Source organism: Corythoichthys intestinalis, chromosome 8 (genome assembly GCF_030265065.1).
Source record: "Corythoichthys intestinalis isolate RoL2023-P3 chromosome 8, ASM3026506v1, whole genome shotgun sequence".
Taxonomy (NCBI): Eukaryota; Metazoa; Chordata; class Actinopteri; order Syngnathiformes; family Syngnathidae; genus Corythoichthys; species Corythoichthys intestinalis.
In genome coordinates, this window is record NC_080402.1 from 44,277,987 (window position 1) to 44,303,676 (window position 25,690).

At 37.7% G+C, this 25,690-nt stretch overlaps 2 protein-coding genes across 7 annotated transcripts in view; one reads left to right on the plus strand and one right to left on the minus strand.

The window, feature by feature from the left end:
* Nucleotides 1-21,721, minus strand: part of LOC130919979 (proto-oncogene vav-like) — a 46,371-nt gene extending 24,650 nt beyond the window's left edge. The window contains exons 1-13 of one of the 3 annotated variants that reach the window (XM_057842668.1): nt 21,683-21,721; nt 20,226-20,663; nt 17,376-17,516; nt 15,528-15,622; nt 15,339-15,455; nt 6,518-6,634; nt 6,019-6,077; nt 5,855-5,920; nt 5,663-5,771; nt 1,614-1,706; nt 1,431-1,499; nt 1,037-1,237; nt 855-950 (exon numbers count right to left, since the gene is read on the minus strand). In XM_057842668.1, coding sequence (XP_057698651.1) covers nt 855-950; nt 1,037-1,237; nt 1,431-1,499; nt 1,614-1,706; nt 5,663-5,771; nt 5,855-5,920; nt 6,019-6,077; nt 6,518-6,634; nt 15,339-15,455; nt 15,528-15,614 — 1,014 coding nt within the window. In that variant the 5' untranslated portion in view covers nt 15,615-15,622; nt 17,376-17,516; nt 20,226-20,663; nt 21,683-21,721. Of the gene's footprint in view, nt 1-854; nt 951-1,036; nt 1,238-1,430; nt 1,500-1,613; nt 1,707-5,662; nt 5,772-5,854; nt 5,921-6,018; nt 6,078-6,517; nt 6,635-15,338; nt 15,456-15,527; nt 15,623-17,375; nt 17,517-20,225; nt 20,980-21,682 lie in introns of those variants that run through there. The other 2 variants (XM_057842669.1, XM_057842670.1) reach the window with 2 other exon arrangements.
* sh2d3a (SH2 domain containing 3A) overlaps nt 20,320-25,690 on the plus strand; it is a 29,668-nt gene continuing 24,297 nt past the window's right edge. Inside the window, exons 1-5 of one of the 4 annotated variants that reach the window (XM_057842666.1) lie at nt 20,320-20,740; nt 20,851-20,942; nt 21,428-21,545; nt 25,390-25,448; nt 25,526-25,680. In XM_057842666.1, coding sequence (XP_057698649.1) covers nt 20,527-20,740; nt 20,851-20,942; nt 21,428-21,545; nt 25,390-25,448; nt 25,526-25,680 — 638 coding nt within the window. In that variant the 5' untranslated portion in view covers nt 20,320-20,526. The remainder of the gene's footprint in view (nt 20,741-20,850; nt 20,943-21,427; nt 21,546-25,389; nt 25,449-25,525; nt 25,681-25,690) is intronic. The other 3 variants (XM_057842664.1, XM_057842665.1, XM_057842667.1) reach the window with 3 other exon arrangements.

Here is a 25,690-nt window from a genome sequence, read left to right on the forward strand (position 1 = left end):
CGTTTGGCTTATAATACAGCAGTTTATTTTAAAGAGGAGTGCAAGAGCAGAAACTGCTTTTCCAGCCTTGTCTGTGTTTTCTGCCACATATAATTCAAAATACTGGCTACAGGGACAAGCCCATAGGTATTTTTTATGTAATAATTAAAAAAAAAAAAAAAAATTATATAAATTTAGTTTTAATGATGGGATTCCTCAAATGATACACTTATTAAAAATATACTGTATCTATTTCCAAAAGAACAGAGATATTTTAAAAATGATTTTTAGTTATTATTATTTTCATGTCTTTGATACTATGGATAAGCACGTGGTTATTTCTTATTATCAATAAAATAGTTTGTTTTCCTCTTTTTTTGACCATGCTGTCAAACAAACATTAATTACAAGTGAGCAACTGATGTGCGACTGGTTCTAGAGAGCGGTAATTTTTTACTTCAAACCCTAGTTGGTTGCTTGAAATATGCTTCAGTTAAAAACAGCATATCATAAAATCCAATAATTTAAAAAATCCAATACTGCAGTTATTTGACATAAAAACTTTGAATAGGCAACATTGCAGTACAACATACTTAAAAAAAGAAAGAAACAAAAAACATTATTTTTACTGTAACCACATGTCATTGTTATATTTATCATTATTTAAATTAATATGAAAATTCAAATGTTTACATTTTCAATGTGTTCAAACATATTTAAGGAATTTCGCTGTAATTACAGTGTGTGGGAGGGGCTTTTAAGGTGTAAACTATAAAGCAAAAGTAATGTTTTATATGGTCTTGCTACATCACCGATTTACACTTTTGGCTCTGGAACTCAAATAAATGACGGATCACAGTGTATATAAAGCCTACCTGTAAGAGCAGGGGATATTTGAGGACCCTCTGCATGGGTACCATAAGCAGATCCCTGAGAGAAAATCTCCCACTGTTTGCTCTCTTGGAACACTCCTGCGAGACAAACCAAAATGAACAACGTTCTTCACCCGAAAGTCCAAAAAAATGTATGAAAGTATTTAAGATTAGGAATTGTGCACCTCTAGCTTCATTCTTATATCCTCCATCGTACTCGACAGCTTGTCCAGATGCTTAGTCGCTGTTTCTACTTGACTGCAGTAGCGGCCGTAGACCAGTAGCCTCTCCTTGTAGTTGACAAACACCTGGTGCAGGTTCTTGGCACCGTTCCTGACAGAACTCTGGATCTCATCTAAAAGTTCTTGATGTATGACTGCCAAATCCTACACACAGATTATGTACATGGCACTAAATTTGTTACTCCTGCATCCAGAGGGGACAAATGTACTAAATGTATGATGCTGTAACGAAATAGAAATACAGAAAAACTCTTGAACAGTTGCAAAATGGTACAGGTGTACCATCTGAAACGTCCACGTGTACGATGATAGAAATAGCTCAACTGTCTTTGTGTACCTGTATGTTAATAAAGATGATTTCGATGTCCGGAGCATGGAGGAATTTTTCCAGAGGTTTTTTGAAGTGCTGATGATGACAAAAAGAAATGAGTGTCTTAGTTTGCATGTGTGTGTGTGGGTGCGTGTGTGTGTGTGTGTGTGTGTGTGTGCGTGTGTATGTAAGGGTGTGTTTGCATCAAACCTGTAAAATTGATTCCAACGTATCTGAGTACTTTCCTTCTGTCTGTTTCAATTCCTGGAGACAGCATTCTCGCTTGTCTACACCGGACTTATGCTACAGAAACCAAATTCAAAACACACACAAACATAGCCAAGTATTAGGTTAATTAAGAAGTAAGACAGTAGGCACCAAAGCAAGTAAGAACATAACACTAATTTTTAGATAATGTAGGTCAGTGCTAGGCGATATGGTGATGCTATATATTGCGAGAACTGTCAGTTTCCAATTATATACAGTGGGGCAAATAAGTATTTAGTCAACCACTAATTGTGCAAGTTTTCCAACTTGAAAATGTTAGAGAGGCCTGTAATTGTCAACATGGGTAAACCTCAACCATGAGAGACAGAATGTGGAAACCTCCCCCCAGAAAATCACATTGTTTGATTTTTAAAGAATTTGTTTGTAAATCATGGTGCAAAATAAGTATTTGGTGTATACCAAAAGTTCATCTTAATACTTTGTTATATACCCTTTGTTGGCAATAATGGAGGCCAAACGCTTTCTGTAACTCTTCACAAGCTTTTCACACACTGTTGCTGGTATTTTGGCCCATTCCTCCATGCAGATCTCCTCTAGAGCAGTGATGTTTTGGGGCTGTCGTTGGACAACACGGACTTTCAACTCCCTCCTCACCCCGTGGTGTCAAAAAGATAACAAGAACGGGGAGCAAAAATCCCAGAACCACACGGGGGAACCTAGTGAATGACCTCCAGAGAGCTGGGACCACAGTAACAAAGGCTACTATCAGTAACACAATGCGCCGCCAGGGACTCAAATCCTGCACTGCCAGACGTGTCCTCCTGCTGAAGAAAGTACACGCCCAGGCCAGTCTACGGTTTGCTAGAGAGCATTTGGATGATCCAGAAGAAGACTGGGAGAATGTGTTATGGTCAGATGAAACCAAAATAGAACTTTTTGGTAGAAACACAGGTTCTCTTGTTTGTAGGAAAAAGAATACTGAATTGCACCATACCCACTGTGAAGCATGGGGGTGGAAACATCATGCTTTGGGGCTGTTTTTCTGCAAAGGGACCAGGGCGACTGATCTGCGTAAAGGAAAGAATGAATGGGGCCATGTATCGCGAGATTTTGAGTGAAAATCTCCTTCCATCAGCAAGGGTATTGAAGATGAGACGTGGCTGGGTCTTTTAGCATGGCAATAATCCCAAACACACAGCCAGGGCAACAAAAAAGTGGCTTTGTACGAAGCATTTCAAGGTCCTGGAGTGGCCTAGCCAGTCTCCAGGTCTCAACCCCATACAAAATCTGCAGAGGGAGTTGAAAGTCTGTGTTGCCCAACGACAGCCCCAAAACATCACTGCTCTAGAGGAGATCTGCATGGAGGAATGGGCCAAAAAAAACAGTAACAGTGTGTGAAAAACTTGTGAGGAGTTACAGAAAACGTTTGGCCTCCGTTATCGCCAACAAAGGGTACATAACAAATTATTGAGATGAACTTTTGGTATCGACCAAATACTTATTTTCCACCATGATTTACAAATAAATTGTTTAAAAATCAAACAATGTGATTTTCTGTTTTTTTTTTTTCACATTGTTTCTCATGGTTGAGGTTTACCCATGTTGACAATTACAGGCCTCTCTAATATTTTCAAGTGGGAGAACTTGCACAATTAGTGGTTGACTAAATACTTATTTGCCCCACTGTACTATAATACCCTATAATACACCATACTTAAATCTACAGTTCTGACACTTCTTAAATAATCTAAATCATGCATAAACTGCCACTAGATGTCCCTAGACCAGGGCTGTGATAAAACACAAAAAACACAAACATATGGTGCATAAATAAAACAAACAGATACAGTGGTATGAAAGTATAAAGAAGTATCTGAACCTTTTGGGATTTCTCACATTTCTTCATAAAATCACCATCAAATGTTGTCTGATCTTTGTCAAAATCACACAGATGAAAATACAGTGCTTTAACTAAAACGACACTAAAATTTACAGGTTTTCATATTTTAATGAGGATAGCATGCAAACAATGACAGAGAGAGCAAAAATAAGTAAGTGAACCCTCTGCCTAAGGAGACTTAAAGAGTAATTGAAACCAATTTTTACCAAACATTTTAAGTTAGGTGTGTGCCCAATCACTGATGAGTGGTTTAAAGCTGCCCTGCCCACTATTAAACACACATCTGGTAAGAAATGTGTTGAGGAGAAGCATTGTCTGATGTGCATCATGTCTCGGTCAAAAGAGCTATCTGAAGACCTGCGATCAAGGATTGTCGATTTGTATCAAGCTGGGAAAGGCTATAAAACCATCTCTAAAAGTCTGGATGTTTATCAATCGACAGTCAGAGAAGATGTCTACAAATGGAGAGCATTTGGCACTGTTGCTTCTATCCCAAGGAGTGGCCATCCAACAAAGATGACACCAAGAGTCCAGCGCAGAATACTCAGAGAGGTAAAAAAAGAACCCTAAACTGTCTGCTAAAGACTTAAAGAAATCACTGGCACAGTCCAATATCTCTGTGCACACATTAACCATATGTAAGACTGTGGCCAAGAATGGTGTTCTTGGGAAGACTCCACGGAGGAAGCCACTGCTGTCTAAAAAATATTGTTGCTCGTTTAATGTTCGCCAAAAGGCACTTGGACACTCCACAGAGGTTTTCAAAATATTTGTGGACTGATGAAACCAAAGCTGAATTCTTTGGGAGTAACACACAATGTCATGTGTGGAGGAAAAATGGAACAGCTCACCAACATCAACACCTCATCCCCACCGTGAAGCATGGTGGAGGGAGCATCGTGATTTGGGGCTGTTTTGCTCACTCAGGGCCTGGACAACTTGCAATCATTAATGGAAGAATGAATTCAAAGGTTTATCAGGATGCAGGAAAACCTGAGGCTATCTGTAAGACAGTTGAAGCTAAAAAGAGGATGGAAGCTGTAACAACACAATGATCCAAAACACAGAAGTAAAGCAACTTCAGAATGGTTTCAGAAGAACAAAATACACGTTCTGGAGTGACAAAGTTAAAGTCCAGACTTGCACCCATTGAGATGTTGTGGCATGACCTAAAGACAGTGAATCATGACTGAACTACAGCAGTTTTGTAGAGAAGAATGGGCCAAGATTAGTCCTGATCGATGTGTCAGACTGATCTGCAGCTACAGGAAACGTCTGGTTGAAGTTATTGCTGCCAAAGGGGGGCCACAAAATATTAAATGTGATGGTTCACTTACTTACTGTCATTGTATGCACACTATCCTCATTAAAATATGAAAACCTATAAATGCTTGCGTGGTTTTAGTTCAAGCAGACAGTGTTTTTTCATCTGTGTGATTTTGACAAAGATCAGATCACATGCAGAATACGATGATTTAAAAATAGTTGATGTGACGCGGGACATCAATGGAAAGCAACTTCTGAACGAGCATGTAGCAGCGATGAAGTAAATTTACTTATCTTCGTTTAATAATTTCTATATTTCTTCGATACCTAGAAAAACTTCCAAACCGCGGACATGTACGCTGTGAGCCAGTAGTGTTGCTTCTTGCCGTGTTTTGATTACGTCATCACCAGAGGACTATGGTTCTTTACACTGTTCGGTGTAAACTTTCAGCCTTTTAACTGAAAGTGACATTTTAGCTATTTTCAGGTTTTCAACGCCGAATTTTCGCCTTTTTTATCATTTCTTTTTTTACCGAAGAATTAAAACTGCACTCAATTGTGGCATATTATTATCGTGATATAAAATGGCCCATATTGTGATTGAATTCTTCCATATCGCCTAACACTACTGTAGGTATTTAACTCATTCGCGGTGATTGAAATCAAACTGTTTGAAATGAGAGCCCAGGCAATTACTGATCAAATAGTTTGCCCTATTTTGGTGTTAATGGCCATGAATGAGTTAACCAAGTGGGCAAGTAGGCAGGTAAGCTGCTAAGGTAGGCCGACGTTGGTACAGGTTGTAGCTATGGAGAGAGGTAAGGCAAGTTGTAGTGTAAATTGGGAGATACGAGAGTGCACTCACATTTTCGGGTTGTTCGACTGTCCTCATCAAATCCTCATAGATTTCATCCCCTTCGGCCTCCACGTCGTCCACGCAGTCGTACAAATCGTCAGCTTCATCTACCGTATCACTATACAATACAGACCATATTTCATACATTTACAAAGATGTGATTTTGACTTCTTTAATGTCATAATTTGAATGTTTGCTCACTCTATCTGGTCAGAAAGACCGTTGTAGATATCTTCATCGGATATGTCTTCTCCCAAAGGGAAAGGCCTGAAGGAAAGCATCAATATACAGTATGTGATGATTACGTATACATAATTTTCAAAAGATTGTATATAAGATTTACTTAGCAGTCAGGTAATACTTACTGGAGTCCTTTCTGTGTGGCAATGGATGAGTAAGAAAGAATGGACAAAGTGTAGAGTACCTGTCGCACAACAAAAACACACATGAACACCCCCCCACACACAAAAGTAAATAATTTTCAAAATAAAAACTATTGGCTTTATGTAAGTCATGCAAAATACAGTCAAACAGGTCAGTACAGAGGACATTTTCTGTAAAGAAGTGCAATACACAAAATCACAAAAACAAGTGTTCAGATGTAGCTAGGATTTATTCCAGTTTCCGTTAATTTTTTCAAAACTCAAGAAGAAGTTAGCGTGAGTGATCAAATGAAAGATAGAAAATTAATAGACAATTTATAAAATAAACACAACATGTGCATATCAATAAAGGTCCAGTAACATGAATATGTAAACATTAACAAACACGTGTGTGGTTGCACTCGGCGCATGAAAAACACACGACTCACCACTTCCTGTTTGGAGCAGTGAGGCTATGTCTCGTGTTTAATTAAGTATATACCTTGGCGAAGTCGCGCACATCAAAAAGATCGAAGGCCTCAAACAGTTCGCTCTTCTTCAGCTGGAACTTGTCCTGACACACGCCCAGGAAGGTCCGGATGTTCTTAAGACACAAGAACTACACACAAGAATAATATGTTACACACTAATTTGTTCCTACTGAAGCCAACTGCAGCAAATTATGGGGCATAAAATTAAAAAAATGAAACCACTTGCGAGAGCAGCCGTGTGACAAATGTGACGACAGTCACGCCACGTGTGTATAGTGCGTGAATGCTGATACACTCGAATAGGTAAAAACTACCCAAGAAAATAGGCACACACTCTTTATGGTTTGCGTACTTGTGCAGTGTGTCTTTCTCCTTTATCTGTCTGAGACTTAGACAAACCCTGCTTCACTTCCTCGGCCCTTAGATGCATAAGTGGGTCAAAACTGAGGTTGGTTTTCTTGAAATGTCTTTGTAAAGAAAAATTGTTTTCAATTTATATTCCAGGTATTAAGACTCAGACTCTTTTATAGTCATTGACATACAGGATGACAACGAAATTGCGTTTGATGAATGAGCATTGGGCTGCAGCAGGTGTCCTGCGCCGCCAACTTCTCTCTCTTCCTTAGAAATTACAGAGCAAGTTACAAGTCAATTACGATATACACAACATACTGTGTATCATACAAAATACCAGGGATATGACCTGACACAAAGGGCACGTGCAGGAATTTTTTGTCACGACAAGAAGAAAAACTGCCCGGTCATGAACGGGCGGGGGGGGCAGAGATAGGAGAAGGAGAAGGAAGTGGACTGGAAGGAGGGAGGGGCGTGTGTGTGTGGGGGTGTGTGTGCATGTGTATCAGTACTTGTGTGTGCATGTAGACAAAATAAGAGTTGCAAGGCCCTGCGAGCGGCCTTGGGAAGAGAAATCAAGGGCAACAGATAGGGTCATCTGTGCGGCTCTCCCAGGAGAAAGAAGAAGTGGGGGTGAGGGAAAGGAAAAAGTTTAGGGCTGTCAAACGATTAAAATTTTTAATCGGGTCAATTACAGCTTAAAAATTAATTCATCGTAATTAATCGCTATTCAAACCATCTATAAAATATGCCATATTTTTCTGTAAATTATTGTTGGAATGGAAAGATAAGACACAAGACGGATATATACATTCAACATATGGTACATCAGTACTCTATTTGTTTATTATAACAATTAATCAACAAGATGGCATTAACATTATTAACATTCTGTTAAAGCGATCCATGGATAGAAAGACTTGTAGTTCTTAAAAGATAAATGTCAGTACAAGTTATAGAAATTTTATATTAAAACCCCTCTTAATGTTTTCGCTTTAACAAAATTTGTAAAATTTTCAATCAAAAAATAAACTAGTAGATGTTGATGTCAATAATTACACTATGCTCATGGTGCTGAAACCCATAAAATCTGTCCCACCCAAGCACCGGCAGAGGGCGACAAAACACCAAAAAAACACAAGTAACAAGTGGACATTACACTGTGCTGTCATTTTAATCTGTTTGAGCTGGGCATGTGCGTTAAATGCGTCAAATATTTCAACGTGATTAATCAAAAAAATCAATTACCGCCCGTTAACGCGATAATTTTGATAGCCCTACAAAAGCCAAAATCAATAATTTAGTATATCCAAAAATACAGCCCTAATAAAGCCGAAATCAATAATTTAGTATATCCAAAAATACAGTTGGTCCTCAGTCGAGTTCACGCTTATTTAGGCGAAGGCAAGACCTCAAGTCTTTGCCAACAGCCGCAGTCTGCCTCAACAGTTCCCTGAACTGTGTTCTCACTGGATAAGTTCTGAATCCCATATTCCACCCAGTCCTCCAAAGCCTTGAATAGCACCGTTTGATCCGTGGTCAATTTCCTTGAAAGCTGCCGTCTTGGAAACTCTGGTACAGCAGGGCACCTCCCAAGCTAAGCAGAAGAAACCCCATGACCGTCACGCGAAACAACCAAATACCCTCGAATGTCTTCCATGGATAGGACTGTGAGACAGGCGGGCTTCCAATGGCCCCATGAGTCTATCACGTAGCCCACCGAAAAGGTCCCATCCGGACGGCTCTCCTGGGGTGCCGTGTCTTGTTGAAAAAATCTTGTCAATAGTGCTGAGGGACCAACTAATCAAATTCATGTTTTCATGTTGAGAGTCCGGGAAACAGCTAGTCCACAGAGGAAAAAATACAAAAAAACCTGACAGACTGGACTAACAAAGATAGCAGATAGCAGAAAGAGCAGGAGCAGGGATGAAACACGTCCACCCCCGTTTAAGGCAGGAAGAATAACCTAAAAAAAAACCTGGTTTTGATATAATTCCATCAATTTTTTGGTAACACTTTATAATAACTATCCGTTTTACTAGTTTATAGATCATTAGTAAACTGTTGATAAATGATTTATTGTTGATTTGTGAAGTATTTGTTAACAGTTTGTTAAGCATTTACAGGGTGTTCCAATATGGTTGACCCCAATCTAAATGCCCATGCTAGTTGATGGATCTTAATAAAACTATATACACTTTATGTTGTAGGTCATAAATTTTATTGGTTAAATATACAAAGAAAAGTACAAATATCTTTTGGTTCTATGGCAGATTTTCATAAATGTGCAACATGAGCGCTGCCTGCAAAATGCCATATCAAAATGGCTTTTCTTTTGACAGGACCCTCCAGGATTGATAAATCTAAATTCAAGACTTTTAAGACCTTTTTTAATGCCATTTCAATTGAAAATTAATACTTTTATCGCACCCATTATTTAGATCGTATTGAATCATATTAAATAAAGCACTGAACATCAAATTTAACCTCAATTACTAAGTGTGTTTGACAAAAGAATGCACATATATTGAAGATACAACACATTTAAAGTAACATTATAAAGTCTGTCAGAATTTTTTTAAACACACACACGCACACAATAATTATGGACAAAAAGAGGAGGAGGACAGGACTCAGACCAGCCATCTTCTGTAACAGGCTAGCCGCTAGTGCACCTGCCAAGACCCCAGTGAACATGGCTAACTCTCGAGTTAAAACAGCGAAATTCACATTCATTCGAACGGCAAACTGAAATGTTTAAGCAGGTCCACTGCCTTCGCATGACCCATAAACTGCAACCTAAAGTATCTGGATGTAACTTGAGCCCCTATCACATACTCCAAAACAACGGGAATATCGTGGGACTTAACCGTGCAGCAGTTGTGTGTGAAAACAATTTCCCGTGTCGACTAATATGAGAAGCAGTGTGCATGAAAGCAGGCGTTAAATTCCCGGCTCACAGCAGATGGCTGATGACTTAAATATCATTGCGGCGGCCGATGTAACTTCCTCCCTCTTCGCAGTAAGAGGAAAAGCGGTAAACAAACATCGGAATTATAAACATAGCAAGCTGGAAACGGCTAAATTAAACTGAAAACATGACCAAAATTAAAATGTCAATTATTACGTCGGCCCGGGCCAGGGTTCTTTCTCGCTAACTTTTTGAAATAACTATATATTAACGATGTATGAATGATAAACTAAGGAATACTTGTTATAAAATAATTTGGATTAAAAAAAAAGAAGGCACTGTATGGTCATTGTAGAGCCAGAGCGTGCCTATACGCCCTTTTTAATCTTCCTCTCTGCGTGTCCACAAAACCGCATCTCTTTATTTATATTTAACAAAATTTTCCAGTGTTATTTCGTTGTGTAAGTAAATTTATAAAGATCATAAAAATATGTAGTCTATTTAAACATTATGAAAATGTGTGTTTTTCTTCTGCCAACTGAAAATTCGTTATAAAAGACAGGCTTTTATGCAGATACCGTCACAAAGGTTATCACACAAAACGCGGGTCGGGCTTTAATACCCGCGGACCAGTTCGGGTCGGGCTGGACTTTTTAGGCCCGATTTTACCTCTATCTTAAAGTCTTGATGAGCTTAAATTGGCTGCATTTACGAAGTCGGGAATGCTCCCTCCGGAAAAAAAAACACGATTTGAGCAACATTATGTTTAACAAACTTTTCCAGCGTTATTTCATTGTGTAAATGCATTTATAATGGTCATAAAAATATGTAGACTATTTAAACATTTAGAAAATGTGCGTTTTTTTTCTGCCAACTGAAAATTCGTTACAAAAGACAGTTAAGACATCGGGAACGCTCCCTCTGGAACAAAACGCAATATGACCAACATTGTGACAGCCGATGCCGACCAAAAATTACGTAATATCCGAAACAGATCACCAATGGACTCATTTGAAGTATATGAATGGTGGTCTGTTTTGATGTTCAGAATCCACAATACTTCTGCCTGCAGGGTTTTCGTTCCACCGACAAACGGACGCATTCCCGATGCAGAGGTGGATGGATTTTCCGTTTTGCCGGTTGTGGTGGTTTGGCACGCACGAGTTGCATTTCGATTTGTAGTGCAGTGCATCGTAAAAATTCTGTGCGTCATCTTTATTATGGATTTTAAAAAAAAACAAAACAACTTTGTCACGGATATAATCTAGGTTGCACTGAGATGTTCTTGAAAATTAAGACCACGGTGAAAAAATTCCACATTTACAATAGCTAATTTAATACTTTTAATACCTTTAATAATGGAAAACTAAATTCAATGCTTTTTTAATACTTTTAATAACCCGCGGGTACCCTGTTTGAACTAAACGGCATTTCTTAACCTGAAAAGATAGAAATGCCAAACGTTACACACAAAAACTTTCTAAACGTTTCGACAAAAACTGTGTTTCAGGTTAAGAACACCCTGTAAACGCTTAACAAACTGTTAACAAAAACTTCACAAATCAACAATAAATCATTTATCAACAGTTTACTAATGATCTATTAACTAGTAAAACGGATAGTTATTATAAAGTGTTACCAATTTATTATACATTTGAAAAATTTAATTTTTGTATTACCACCCCAAGCTCCCATAAGTGGGTCAAAAATGATCCACAAGCATCTATGGAATACAATGGGAACCTTTGATTCCTATCAATTTTGTCCGTCAGGAATAAATTTACTGTGGACCACACAGACTATATGTAAGAAGTGTCATCCCCACAAGAAGTTTACTTCACACAGCGAGAGCTGATACGTAATACTATTTAGTATTATCTTATCTTAGTATTATAGTATTATATAGTATTATCTTCATATAGTATTGTGTGTGTGCCTTTCATGACTGTTGTTATTATTATTTATCAACATATTAGCCTACTTCATAACTAGCTAGCTAACTAAGTTAGCTAACATTACCGTATATGTAGTGTGTATGTGTATTTATTTATATAGCTACATATTGATACTTTGAAAACATCACTCTTATGTTTCATTATCCAAGGTGTCACAGCTGCTAGATACACAGCTAAAACGGTCCTACAGATGCTGGATGATGGAGAGGCAGGAACGGGGTTGGACTCAAGAGTCCGAAATTTCTGATGAGGACACAGTCCAGGTGGCAAACTGAACAGGATAAATCCGACTCCAGATTCCACATATGTGTCCTCTGAAGAAGATAGTATCCAATTCATTGCCAACTACATGGGTTGGTATAGGGCTCTTACTGGAGCGAGTTAGCTCACACCCAGGGCAGAATATAGAGCCACAATATCCTCAGAGGTCAGTCAGGGCCTGCACAAGGGCTTAGCCCCACTGTCTCACCAAAAATACGTATGCACAGGAGCTCTTCATCACTGATGATATAATACAAGAGTAGATAAAAGTCTATTGCTGGTTTGGGTAATTTTTTTTCAAAAATGTTAAGTAAAAAATGAAGATATTTCAAACATGAAATCATTCTTGTGTTGCCCTAAATGTAATACTAATTATTGTACAAGTCATTATTCTTTACCCAAATGGCATAAAAACAAATTGATTCTACATTTTTTTTCATTTTTAACACACTTATGGAAGATTGTAGGGTCCAGTCACTTGTGCATCTAAGGGTTAAGCTTGCTTCCCCAATAGCTGTGCATACTACTTGATGAGTAGGCAAGACAATCTGAGATACCTGCATTTGACTGGCAAAAATATTATTGGCATTTAAAAATGTCTGACAACAACCATTTAGCCTACTAGTGCAGGGGTGTCCAAACTTTTTGCAAAGGGGGCCAGATTTGGTGCGGTAAAAATGTGGGGGGCCGACCTTGGCTGACGTCCTTTACGTAGAACAATATATTTAAGCAAATTTTAGCAAGCCACTCAGTGTGTCACATTTGCTTTATTATTTTTTTAAAATTGAATAATTTCAACAATCTTACAACTAGCCTTTGTGGCATTGTCTTTCGACTCTCGGGCTCTTGCGAAATACTGATGCTGTGAAATTAAACTAGCTCCAAGTTGCTTCAATTTCTCACTGCGAATCTTCCCTGTAATCTTGCCGTATATGTCAGCGTGTCTTGTTTGGTAATATTGGCTAACATTGAAATCTTTAAAAACAGCGAGTGTCTCTTTGCAAATGAGGCAGACACAGTTGTTGCGTATTTTAGTGAAGCAATAGTCCAATTTCCACCTATCCTTGAAGCATTGGCCGTCACAGTCAACTTTTTTTTTGTTGATTGTCGTCATTTTAGAAAATGGAAGTAATAGGTCACACGGGGTAATGTTGCTTAGCCCTTCAATACCTGCAACATGAAGCAATTATCAGCGAATCCTAATGAATACATTTTTTCAAATTTGTAAAAAGAAAAGTCAAAATGAATATGTGTAATAAACGCTCTAATATCTATAACTCATGCTAAATCATGTTTTTTTTTTCTCATAGAACCTGCAAATGCATGTGTTGACTTGCATCCATCGTTTTTTTGTTGGTTTTTTTTCAAAAAGAAATGTCAAAATTCTAAATTAGTCTCAAAATCATGAAATTTTAGGTGTATCAAATGTGATACATTTGGCAATAAAGGGTTAAAGTGCTGCTGCCTTTTAGTGGGTAAATGAGGAGCAGCATTTCGTGTGTAAGCTACTTCAGCAGTACTGCTGACCAATCTATTTAGTCTGTGTGCGGGCCAGATGTTACTGATTTTATGACAGAGGCTGGGGGCCAGATGAAATTTGACCAAGGGCCGCATTTGGCCCCCGGGCCGCACTTTGGACATGTCTGTACTAGTGGGAAATACTGGCTTTTATTTACGTTTTCTCCAGCTATGACATATCAGAAAAATGAAATTCTGTCTTCCACCCATCCATTTTCAACACTGCTTATCGTTCAGGTTCAAGGGTGCTGAAGACTATCGTAGCTGACTTCAGGCAAAAGGCTGACTACTCTCTAAGATGGTCGCCAGTCAGTTGTAGTGCACACACAGAGACAGACAACCATTTGCACTCACAATCACACTGCTACTGAGTGGGAATTGACCCTGCGCTGCCCACACCGGTCAGGCAAATGTACTATTCTATCATCAGCGACCCGAAATTCTGTGTTTTTACTTTATGAAACAAGATTCTTTCTGCTGGGATGCACATGATCAAGTTCTTATCTTTCCTTTTAAGTTAGATTAACGTAGAGAAAAAAAAAAAAAAAAAAAAAACTGCCAAAGAAAGTGAGCAGAGTGTAAGGTCTACGTTGGGAAATTTGATGTTGTTATGAAACCCACACAGCAATTTCTTTTTAGTTGATGTAAAAAAAAAAATATTTGGTGACCTTTCGCACTTGTTTGACATTTAATAACAAAATGTTTTAAGAAAGTGTCGAGCATGAGAAATGAGACAAACAATGCAGTAAACTGAACCGCAAAAATAACCACAGAGAGCGCCATGCACTGTGTACCCCACATGTAAAAAGTGGGCGGGGCATGAGTAATGACATTTTACAGCACTTCCTGTGTGTCTGTGCGTGTGTTAAGCAGAGTGGGAAGCGTTGAGAAAAGAGGAAATGCTGAGTCGTGACTGACACACATCGATGTTCAGGCTAGCATGTGGCTGTCCCAAATACTGCAAGCGTCTGGAAGTCACTCTACTAGTTGTGTAACATTGTGTGTGTGTGTGTGTGTGTGTGTGTGTGTGTGTGTAGGTGTGTAAGCGCCACAGCGTATGTTTCTAAAGTGTCATTGTCTGAATGGACACGAACAAGAAGTGTCCTAACTACGATTGGTCACATTGGATTTACTAATGGTACATGTTTGTGAAATAAACAAAGTGTCTGGAAGTTAAATATAAAAATCAACAAATTAAAATAATTATGAAACAAACAAAAATGAAAACTAGATTAAATATCTGCGAATTATCTACATTAAAAAAAAAATCACAAAATAGTCAAGTGTCATTTCGTAAACAAATATGAATGAAAACAAAACATCTATTATATTATTACCAACTGAACAAACTAAAATTCCCATTAAAATGTAATTAAATAAATGAAATGATAATAATGATTTAAAAGGAACACAAAAAATAAAATATAAAAAATACTAATGTATTTAATCATAAAAAATGTAGTTGAAAAACTACTTTTGAAATATATATTTTTTTAGAATTATTTGTTAATTTGTGTTTAGCCACAGTTAAAAGTGTATCATAAAAATGACGGGAACAACGAATTAGAACAGCTAATTTTTTTGAGCTGGTTCAACATGAAATCGCGGCAGACTCCCATTTCATGTGATTGGTTCATTATAAACACAGACGCATCCTCTTCCATTACTACAGTATCGGAGGATTGAGATAAGATAACCACATTATCTCAGTTGTATTTTGAGCTTAACTTCTTGAAAGGATTTTAAAACAGCAATTGAGATGCAAAGGGTACAGGCCACGGCTATTTTGAAATCATACCCCAAAAATCTAGCATTTGTATGTGCGTTCCTTACCTGGGACATCTGCGGGCGCAAGTTGATCTCTCTCAGGTTGACGGCCAGAGGCAGCAGGTTGTTAAGCAGCTGGCACAGCAGCACGCCATCTCTCAGAGCCTGCGCCAGGTCGCACACCTGACACACACAAAATTACTTTTTTAGAAAGGAAAGCTCAGCAAACTAACTTCAAAAAATGTGTGGTTTTACCTGGGCGGTCTCCCATGTGACCCGGTGTGTTTCGGGCAAGACCCTACATTCGATCAGCCATTTTGCACACTGCCGCCACAACTCCATCTTGTTTTCTGCCAATGACAAGCACAAACCCTCGAACAATCCACATTTGACTAATATTTTAGGATATTTTTTGTCTGATTTGTATAAAATAATTAAAAAATGACACTCAAAACTCCACTTATTGGCAAGTGTCCATGCATTTTTTTTGTTCAACTTAGAAAGTACTTTAGTAGTTTGCAGTTATTTCCTTACACAAACACTTTTGAAAACTAAAAGGTCCAATAAGCCTCAGTTTAACACTTACTTTTTACAACACTCAAATAAATTGCGCACAAATATCCAACAGCATCTTGGGCGGCAGCTCACCAGCAACAACAAATAATATGGCTACAATGCAAGCTATTTGAAGTTCTCCACGGTGTAAACCGACAGTTAACGTTTCCTTGCTGGGCACTATTGTAATCTATCATAATCATCTTCCTATTGAATTTGATAAAAATTTGCTGTTTTTTGTAAAGAAAAAAAATCGCTAATTTGTTTTTGCGCCATGTTAACGCCTCCTCTGTCAACAGTTAACTTTTCTGTTCCAATAGCGCCTTATCCAATGTCACTTGGTAGCAAGCAAGGTGTCAGGTGATGACTATGTTATTAACAAAAAAAACTTTTTTAACATATATATTTAATCCCCAAAGATATACGCTATTGTTTCAACTTTTTATTTATTGATTTATTAAAAAAAAAAAAAATCATCTACAAAACATATCTTTCCTCCCCAACAACAACATCTCCCTTAGCGCCCCACTTCCCGCGCCACTGGCACTTGACACTTAATGACATATGCCATAAGCATTCATTAATGCCCATGACAATGTCATGTCATAATTATGCTGGTCTTATGGCAGTCTTGTAACGCCGCTGTCAAATAAAGTGTTACCTATTAACCAAACAAAAATCAACAAATACGCAGCACTGGACTATGAGCCGCAGGATTCAAAATGAGGGGAAAAAGTAGCGGCTTATAGTCCGAAAATAACAGTAATTTATGCCTGCAAATGACTAGACTGGATTGGACATCTACAACTGATAAACTAATTCAAATTCAGGATGAAAACAGCGACATGATTGAATGAACGGTATATCACATCAAAGGCACTGTTCAGTGAAGTTTTTTTTTTGGGTAAGAAAAGCAAAACAAAACTCTAAAACACATATATTTTAAATATTTCTATTGTGTATTTCAGAAGGCTAGAACTAGTTATTGGCATTTTCATTCATTTTAATTGCTTAAGAGTATGAGTTACAAGTGTGGTTACAAAACATATTCTAGGTGCTTGGTGAAATAGGCAAGAGAAAATTGGGGGTAAGAATTTTGAACAAAACATTGCGTGGCGACATTCTGCCTCAACTGATTATTTTGAGAAAATGAGACATTGGAAAATTGTCCCCAATAAATCTCTAATTTTTCTGGCATTTAGCAAATAGAAAGAATTTCCATAATCTAAATTTGACAAAAATAGGGACAAGTGTAGTATGACTTCATGTCAGATAGTGAGAGAAAAAATGTGTTTGTATTTTTTTATAAGAACACAAAACAGTAATTACTTAATTTGACCTCACAAATGGGCAACAATTCCCAACTCGGACAGACACACCCCACTACGTGATAAAAGGAAGCATTGATCGCTATCAACTCCTGATGTCTTCAACTTCCACTTCCTTCATATCTCTTAAAACTTATGTCTATAACATAATGTGTGCTGATAAAACTCCACACATGTAAAAGCAAACGCTGAAAGTCAGAGAAGAAATCAACGAGCTCACCTTCAGTCGCTTCCTCGGCGCGGACGGTCGTCTTTCGTCTATGACTTCATTGTCACACTCTTTTGTTCCGCCTCTGTCCTTCCGTCCCTGTACTTCCTTTTTCCTGACACTCAGTTAGGTTCACTTGAAGCCCGGGTGTTGCTACGGCAACAAGAGCAGGAGTGTTAGATGTGAGTAAGTTTCTCAGATGAGGTCAGATGTGCAGTTTATAGACTCAAATTTCCATGATGATGTAAGGATCACACAAAGAAGAAAGGAAGTAAAAGTTTCTGGAAACGGAAAACAGCATCCAAAAAGTGATAATGCCCTTGTTTCATCCCGTAGAGGTCACCATAGAACTTGAGTTACGAAAGTAAACTTTATTTATTTAACTATATTTTATCAGGAATTTATTTTCCCTTTTTTAATGAAATACAGTAGTTTTTTTTTTTTTTTTTTTTTTTTTAAACATAAAAAAAGTTTTCGTTAGGTGGAGAGTCAATTGTTGTCATCATAAAACTGATTCTCATTTTTTGGTATAAAAAGCTTCAATTTCTTTCAATAATTGTAATTTCCCCCCGATAAATAGTTGAATTTTTTAAAACCAAAAAAAAAAAAAAAAGAAAAAGAGAATGTTCTGAAAATATTAGCTTTTTTTGGGATCAAATTCAGATTTAAAACAAAAGCACGTATTTTTTTTTTTTTTTTGGTCATATGAAGCTATAACATTGAGAAAAAAAAAAAAGTGTTTTTCATTTAAGAATTCATATCTGTCGAGAATAAAATAGGGTCCCTGCCAAAATAATAGGTCGTTAATCTTCAATTAACACATAAGTGGATTTTTTTGTAATATTGCAATAAACTGTATTTGTTCTTCTTAATGTTTTAACTATGGTGATTTTTCAGGAAAGAAAGCATTTTTTCCCCATAAAATAAAAATAGAACTATTACAAGAAGAAAATGGTGGTATTTTTAAAACATTTTTTTTTAAAGATAAGAAACCTTCATCTTATGAGATTGTTCATGTTTTTCTTTAATATTTATATTTTTCAAGACAGTTGTACTTTTTTATCATAATACAAACTGCTGGCCAAAGGTATTGGCACCCCTGCAATTATGTCAGATAATGCTCAATTTCTCCCAGAAAAGTATTGCAATTACAAATTCTTTGGTAGTAATATCTTCATTTATTTTGCATGGGCTTCAAAGAGAGTGATTAAAAAAAAAAAAATCATTATCATTTTCACAAAATTCCAAACATGGGCCAGACAAAAGTATTGGGGCCCTTTGAAAAATAATTTGATGCTATTACCTATGGCACATAACAGGTGGTGGCAACAACTAAATCACACTTGCAGCCAGTTAAAATGGATTAAAGTTGACATAACCGCTGTCCTGTGTCCTTGTGTGTACCACATTGAACATGGACAAAAGAAAGAAGACCAAAGAACTGTCTGGAGACTTGAGAAACAAAATTGTGAGGAAGCATGGGCCATCTCAAGGCTACAAGTCCATCTCCAAAGACCTGAATGTTCCTATGTCTACCATGTGCAGTGCCATCAAAAAGTGTAAAGCCCATGGCACCATGGCTAACCTCCCTAGACTTGGACAGAAAAGAAAAATTGATGCGCGATTCTATGAAAGAAGTGCGGATGGTGGATAAAGAACCTCGACTAACATCCAAACAAGTTCAAGCTGTCCTGCAGTCTGAGAGTACAACAGTGTCAACCCGTACTATCCGTCGGCATCTGAATGAAAAGGGACTCCGTGGTAGGATACCAGAAAGACCCCACTTCTGACCCAGAGACATAAAAAAAGCCAGGTTGGAGTTTGCTAAAACTTACCAGAGAAAGCTAGAAACGTTTAGGAAGAATGCTGTCTGGTCAGATGAGACAAAAGTAGAGCTTTTTGGGAAAAGGCATCAACATAGAGTTCACACGGAAAAAAACGAGGCCTTCAAAGAAAAGAACTCTCAGATGTCATGGGTCTTCCAGCAGGACAATGACTCAAAACACACTTCAAAAAGCACTATAAAATGGTTTGAGAGAAGGCACAGGAGACTTCTAAAGTGGCCAGCAATGAGTCCAGACCTGAATCCTATAGAACACCATGTGAGAGATCTGAAAATGGCAGTTTGAAAAAGGCACACTTCAAATCTTAGAGACCTGCAGCAGGAGCAGTTGGCCAAAGAAGAATGGTCTAAAATTCCAGCAGAGCATTGTAAGAAACTCAGTGATTGATACTGGAAGCGGTTGTTCGCAGTTATTTTGTCTAAAGGTTGTGCTACCAAGTGTTAGGCTGAGGGTGCCAATACTTGTCCGGCCCATTTTTGGAGTTTTGTGTAAAATGATAATGATTTTTTTTTTTTTTCATTCTCTTTTGTGTTATTTCATTGCAAGCGAAATAAATGAAGATATTACTACCAAAGCAAGTGTAATTACAATCATTTTCTGGGAGAAATCAAGCATCATATGACAGAATTATAGGTGTGCCAATACCTTTGGCCAGCAGTGTATGTCGATATTTTAGTGGACCATTTTTGACAATTTCATGATTTCATCAATGACAAAAAGTCAATATTTTAGTTGACTATTTTTTCCTGTATATTTCTTTTAAGATAAAAACTAAACATTTTAAGATGCATTTTTAAATTGTTCTTCTTATTAGTCTTACATTTTTTGCAAATAAAAATTCCTATTTTTTTCCCTTTAGAAAAAGGTTATCTTACATCTTTTAAAGTTGCATCCAATATTACGAGAGTGATTAACACTTAGACTTAAAAGCCAATTAATACTGTAAGTTGTTTGACGTATAGTGAGTGTATGACTGCCACCAAGGCCAAGTTGTGTGCTATTTTTGCTCATTTTTCACCTGTTTGTTGGTTGACTATTGGTCTTCCTGTGTCATTGAGGATGATGAGAAGCGGATGGCACCATGATGATTATTGGTGTAGGTGGGGTCGGGGGCGCTTGTGTCTAACCAAAATGTTGTGGCTTCTTCTTTGGCTATAGAAAATGTCAACAATATATCTTTTAACGTGTCCATTTATTTACTTTTTGGTTAATTTTAAATAATATTTCTGTAAAAACTATAGGACTTCTGCACTCATTCATCTGACCTGTGACACGTTGACAGCTACATTTTCACACACACACCCTTCTCTCCACTTGACATGCCAGGATTTGCCTGGACCTGCAACCCATCCCAACGCTCCAATTGGCTCGCTGGGTCGCTACTGTGTTGTGCCATTGGCTTTTTGCAAGGAAAGAAGTTTATAGACGGACGGTTAATGGGTCGACGTAACAAGTTCTACAAGGGAAAAGCGGGAGAAAGTGAAACATTGCACAGACGCGTTCCCAGCATTCCTTGGTGCGTCCCACCGACGGGTAGGCGCGACATTCTACAGTTGAGCAAACCACACTTGACTTGACGCTCACTGAAAGTGGTCATGTTGGATAATATTTTCTGCTATTAATCGTCTTTGTGTGTGAGTTAGACATGAATAATCGGTCCATTGCCTGGTGGCTGCGGCAGATTGGTCTGCCTCAGTACACAAAGATCCTGGAAAGCGAATATTACGGACTGGAGGTAAGTCCACTTGAAATCTGGTAGTTTTTTGGAGTGCAAGAAATTGAATTTTTTTGAATTATTTAAAGATAAAACTGGGGATTTCCAACCAGTTTCTGTTTTCAAATTGCACCAATTGTCAAATCTATCATATTGTTTGTCTTGCAAGTTGAACAAGATGTAAATATATTATTTTACAGATGAAAAGTAAATGAATCTTTTACAAATAGATGCATTTTTTTTTTTTAGATTAAAAAGTTGAAGATGCAGCTAAAAAGTGGAAATGTGGAGCATGGATGCTTATAAAATGAAGTGAAAAGTGTTGTAATATGAGAATAAGAACATGCATACCTTAAGAACATTCATATTTTTTTATGGTAAAAAATTTGTTTTAAAAAAAAAAAAAAAAAAAATAATATATATATATATATATATATATATACCAAAAAAAACCCAATTTGGGCTGAAAAAAAATCCTAATTTTGATCAAATTTGATGTCCCTAAGGGCCTGCTAAACGTGAATGACAACGAGCTGAAAGAAGCAGGAATTGAGGATGCCTCGCACAGAGAAACCATCCTAATTCAGCTTCTGAGGCACCGCCAAAAGCTCGACCCTCACTCAGGTAATGCACAGAAACTTCTTGCATTTAAAAACGGCTACTGAATGTGAGCCTGACCCTCACTCAGGTAATGCACAGAAACTTCTTGCATTTAAAAACGGCTACTGAATGTGAGCCTTTATAAGACAGGCTTCGGTTACCATGATGTTGGATTCATTTGGGCCATCTTGATATGCTCCTCCTTCCTCTACCCTCTTTGCTAAATCCCTGAAAAGACAGACAATTGAAATATTAGAAGTTTTTTTACTCATGGAGGAAGCACTTAAACTACTTGTCAAGTGAAGTGGATCTGTGCCTGTCACGTGAATGCAACACTGCACACACACACACAAATATGCTCCCACTATGCCTACAACTTGATATGTAATTAATTAATTAATTAATGTAAGTAATTGATGATTTTCATGTTGGAATGATTCAAATAATCCCAATATTAGTCGCAGTTCACAATTCACAAATTAACCATCTTGTATTCTTGTATCCATTTACTGAAACTCATTTTACAGTTTTTGTGCTCTTTCAAAAATGCCGGCAAATGCCACAAGATAGCACGAAATCCCTGAGTAGAGTACTTGGTTCAAGAAAATGTATTTAAGATAAAGGGCAGAGGTGGGTAGTAATGAGTTACATTTACTCTGCTACATTTACTTGAGTAACTTTTTGATTTAAAAATGTACCTTTAAGAGTGGTTTTACTAACCAATACTTTTCACTTTTAATTGAGTATATTTGTAAGGAAGAAATGCTACTAACTCCGCTACTTTGGGGTACATTACATTTTTCCTCTTTATTCTACATATTAGATTTTTTTTTTTTTTTTGCCAGAGATGCCAACAGTGGCGCTACCAGTTTCACCAATGAGACGTCGCAACAATAATCACATGACTTCATTATACCTATCAGCCTCAAGCTTGCCGTTCTATGATCATGGCGGCCGGTTCAATCACGTGGCATCTTTAAAGCGCAGTAAAAAAATAAGTATTTGACATGGAGAGCTGCCGTCAACATGACTCAAAAGCGCAGATTTTCACCTCTGTCCCCGTTTTTATTTGGCACCGATTGACCACATAAAACCGGAGATATGATCCTTTTAGTTTCATAATAGGAAATATGCTTTCTCCACTAGAAGGCACTCATGCTTCTTGGACGAATGATGCTCATTTCTGTATTCTTTTTTCTCTCGCCGTAATTCATTGTTTTTTTGGGGGGGTTATTTCTTAATGTGGTTATGCTTAATGTGGTTATGTATAGGTTATAGTCAGGGGTGCACATAATTTTTTTTTGCCCAGGTTCTCAAGGAGGACCTGGAGATGTGACTTGGTCCTCATTGAGCTTGAGAGCCGACCCGCCTGATGCGATAAATTTATGACAAGCTTTACTTAGAGCCAATTAACTTTAATTAATTATATTAACAATTAATGCTTGATTAACATCAACTGGCACAACAAAATTGCCATTACTTTGAAGTGAAATGTAAAGAAATAAAAAGCACCAATTCAAAATAGAGGGCATTATGCGGCTCCCACATTAACTCCAACCCTTTTTAAAAGTGGGATGTCCTCCTCATAAGACCTTATTGAACGTGCATGTTTAGCTTTGTAAAATGCGAGCAAAAACACGTTTGTCAGTGCATGTCGCTGTTCATTACCTTTATTCCGCCACTTGTCCATAGGGCGAGCGGGGTCCTCTTTGACATCGATAGTTTGCTTAATTGCCACATACTCTCTGTTTTTTTCATGCTTTTCAAAGTTTGGATGGCTGAAATTCTTTGACCCTACATAAAGTGCGCTGCTCTTACCGGCGACATTGGGATTCTCACAGCACATTTTGTACCGCATTTCCGTGCGAGCATCATTTGCTTCTAGCCATGGTACCTCCTACTTTTCAGCAAAAGTCCTTTTTTTCGGTAGCTCCGGTGAAGTCTCTGTCGTCTGTCTGTCTTTTGACGGGGGTGGGGGAACACGGAAGTAATTACTCAGTGTGGCCTGCCTCTTTGACATTTTGAGAAGTTATTTTCTCGTGTCCGCCGCAAATACGGTGGTCAGCCATCGGTACGCAAAAGCGTATGGAAGTCGTTGAGGGCCAGCACGTTTGTCTACGTCCGGTACGCATGCGCGCATGCGGACCACTTATGTGCACCCCTGGTTATAGTCTTCTTCTTCAAAGTATAATAATAACAGTTTATATAGTTAACTTTGTACTGAGAAAAAAAACACCACTGTTTAAAAAAAAAAAAAACATCGTAAGCCGTTACTCACAATGTTACTCATTACTTGAATGTTCTTTTCACCAAAAATCTTCTTTTAACTTTTACTTACCGGTAGGTAAAAAATTTTTTGGGATGACTACTTTTACTTTTCTAAAATTATTTTGAAGTAACACTACTTGAGTAAAATGTTTTGGCTGCACTATCCACCTCTGATAAAGGGATATTGTTGCAACTGTGGAATCTAAATAGAAAGAGATTCCATATTCCAAAAATTCCAGATTAAAAATAACCACTGAAATAGGCAAACAAAGATACGTCAGTTGTAGTAAATAAATACCCTAATTTTCGGACTATAACCATGTACTTTTTTCCATCATTTTGGATCCTGTGGTTTACAGTCCAGTGTGGCTTATTTGTTGATTTATTTGGGTTAATAGGTAACATTTTTAACACTTTTTGACAGCGGCGTCATAAAACTGTCATAAGACTGTCATAATTATGACATGGCACTGTCATGGGCATAAGTGAATGCTTATGACAGATGCATTGAGTGTCATCCGGCAAATCTTGTCACCAACTCCATTTATGTCCAGCTCAGATTTTTACATCCATTCAAAAGAGAGATAATTTGCCAGATGACACTAAATGACATCTGTCATAAGCATTTATTATGCTCAGGACAGTATCATGTCAAAATTATGATGGTCTTATGATGCCGCTGTCATTTAAAGTGCTACCGGTTGATATCTTTTGGTGTAAATATCCCATAATGCAGTGAGGACAGCTGTGGCTTATGGTCCGGTGTGTCTTATCTTTGAATAAATGCCGTTTTCATGTCAAATTTGGTGGGTGGCGCCTTATAGTCCGAAAATTACAGTAATAACGTCCTGACTAATTAAGGGAATTGGATAATTTAATCCAGTACACCCGCTAAATAACTCAGCATAGTGTTTTGACAGTTTGTGGTCTCACTGCATGTAAGATATTTTTATTGCAAATCTGTTCAGGCAAAGCAAACCTCAGCCTTTGTTTGACCCAAGGGATTCCACAAATACCACATTGCGATATTACAGCTGAAATTCCTGCAGTACGCTTTTTTCCCCCTTTAAACGTTGTCACCATGATATATTTTTTACTTCATGGTATTTGTGGCTATTAGCTTTATTTGAATTTGAGTATAAATAGTTAATTTTTATTTAAGAATATTTAGCTTTAAAATTATACCTTGCATTAATATTTAGGGGTAACATGGGGGCTCATGGGAAGTGTTGCACACATGAACTGGAATTCAGTTATTTCCTACGGAGAAAATCAATTCATGATACGAGCATATTCACGTTACAAGCTTGGTTGTTGAATGGCTGGTGCTCGTATCATGAGTGTCAACTGTAAAAAAGTTTTTTTTACAGAATAAATAGACTTTGTACTACGAGAGTCTAGTAAGAGTTTTGTTTCTCCCCAATTAAGTTGTAATTTGCACATTCATTATGCAAAAATCACAGCAATAGTCTTCTTTTAAATCTGTAGTTTTAACACTTCAGAAAATTATTTTTTTTCTCGAGAAATCACAAGAATAATGTAGGATTTTTCCACGATTAACAGGGCAACAATGTTTTTCAAATTCCCTGTGTTTTCTCAGGTGTGCAAATGGAGCGCAGGGTGAGCAGGAAGTACTCGCTGGGTTCGTCCATGGATTTGGTGGGAGCACAGACACTCCAGTAGCATGACAGCTAGTTAGAGCGCAACAATAAATGGGTGATTACCACTTCCTACAGGTGAAACCGAGCAAGGACCTGTTCCGACAGAGTGTCTTGCCCCGCCTCCACCGAGCTGACAAGAAGCAACGTCTCTCTGCGTCCTGCACCCAGCTGCGACCCCTGGACGAGGATCACACCTCCACACTGGATAGCTGTCGAGAGATCAAGCGCAGGTAAACACGG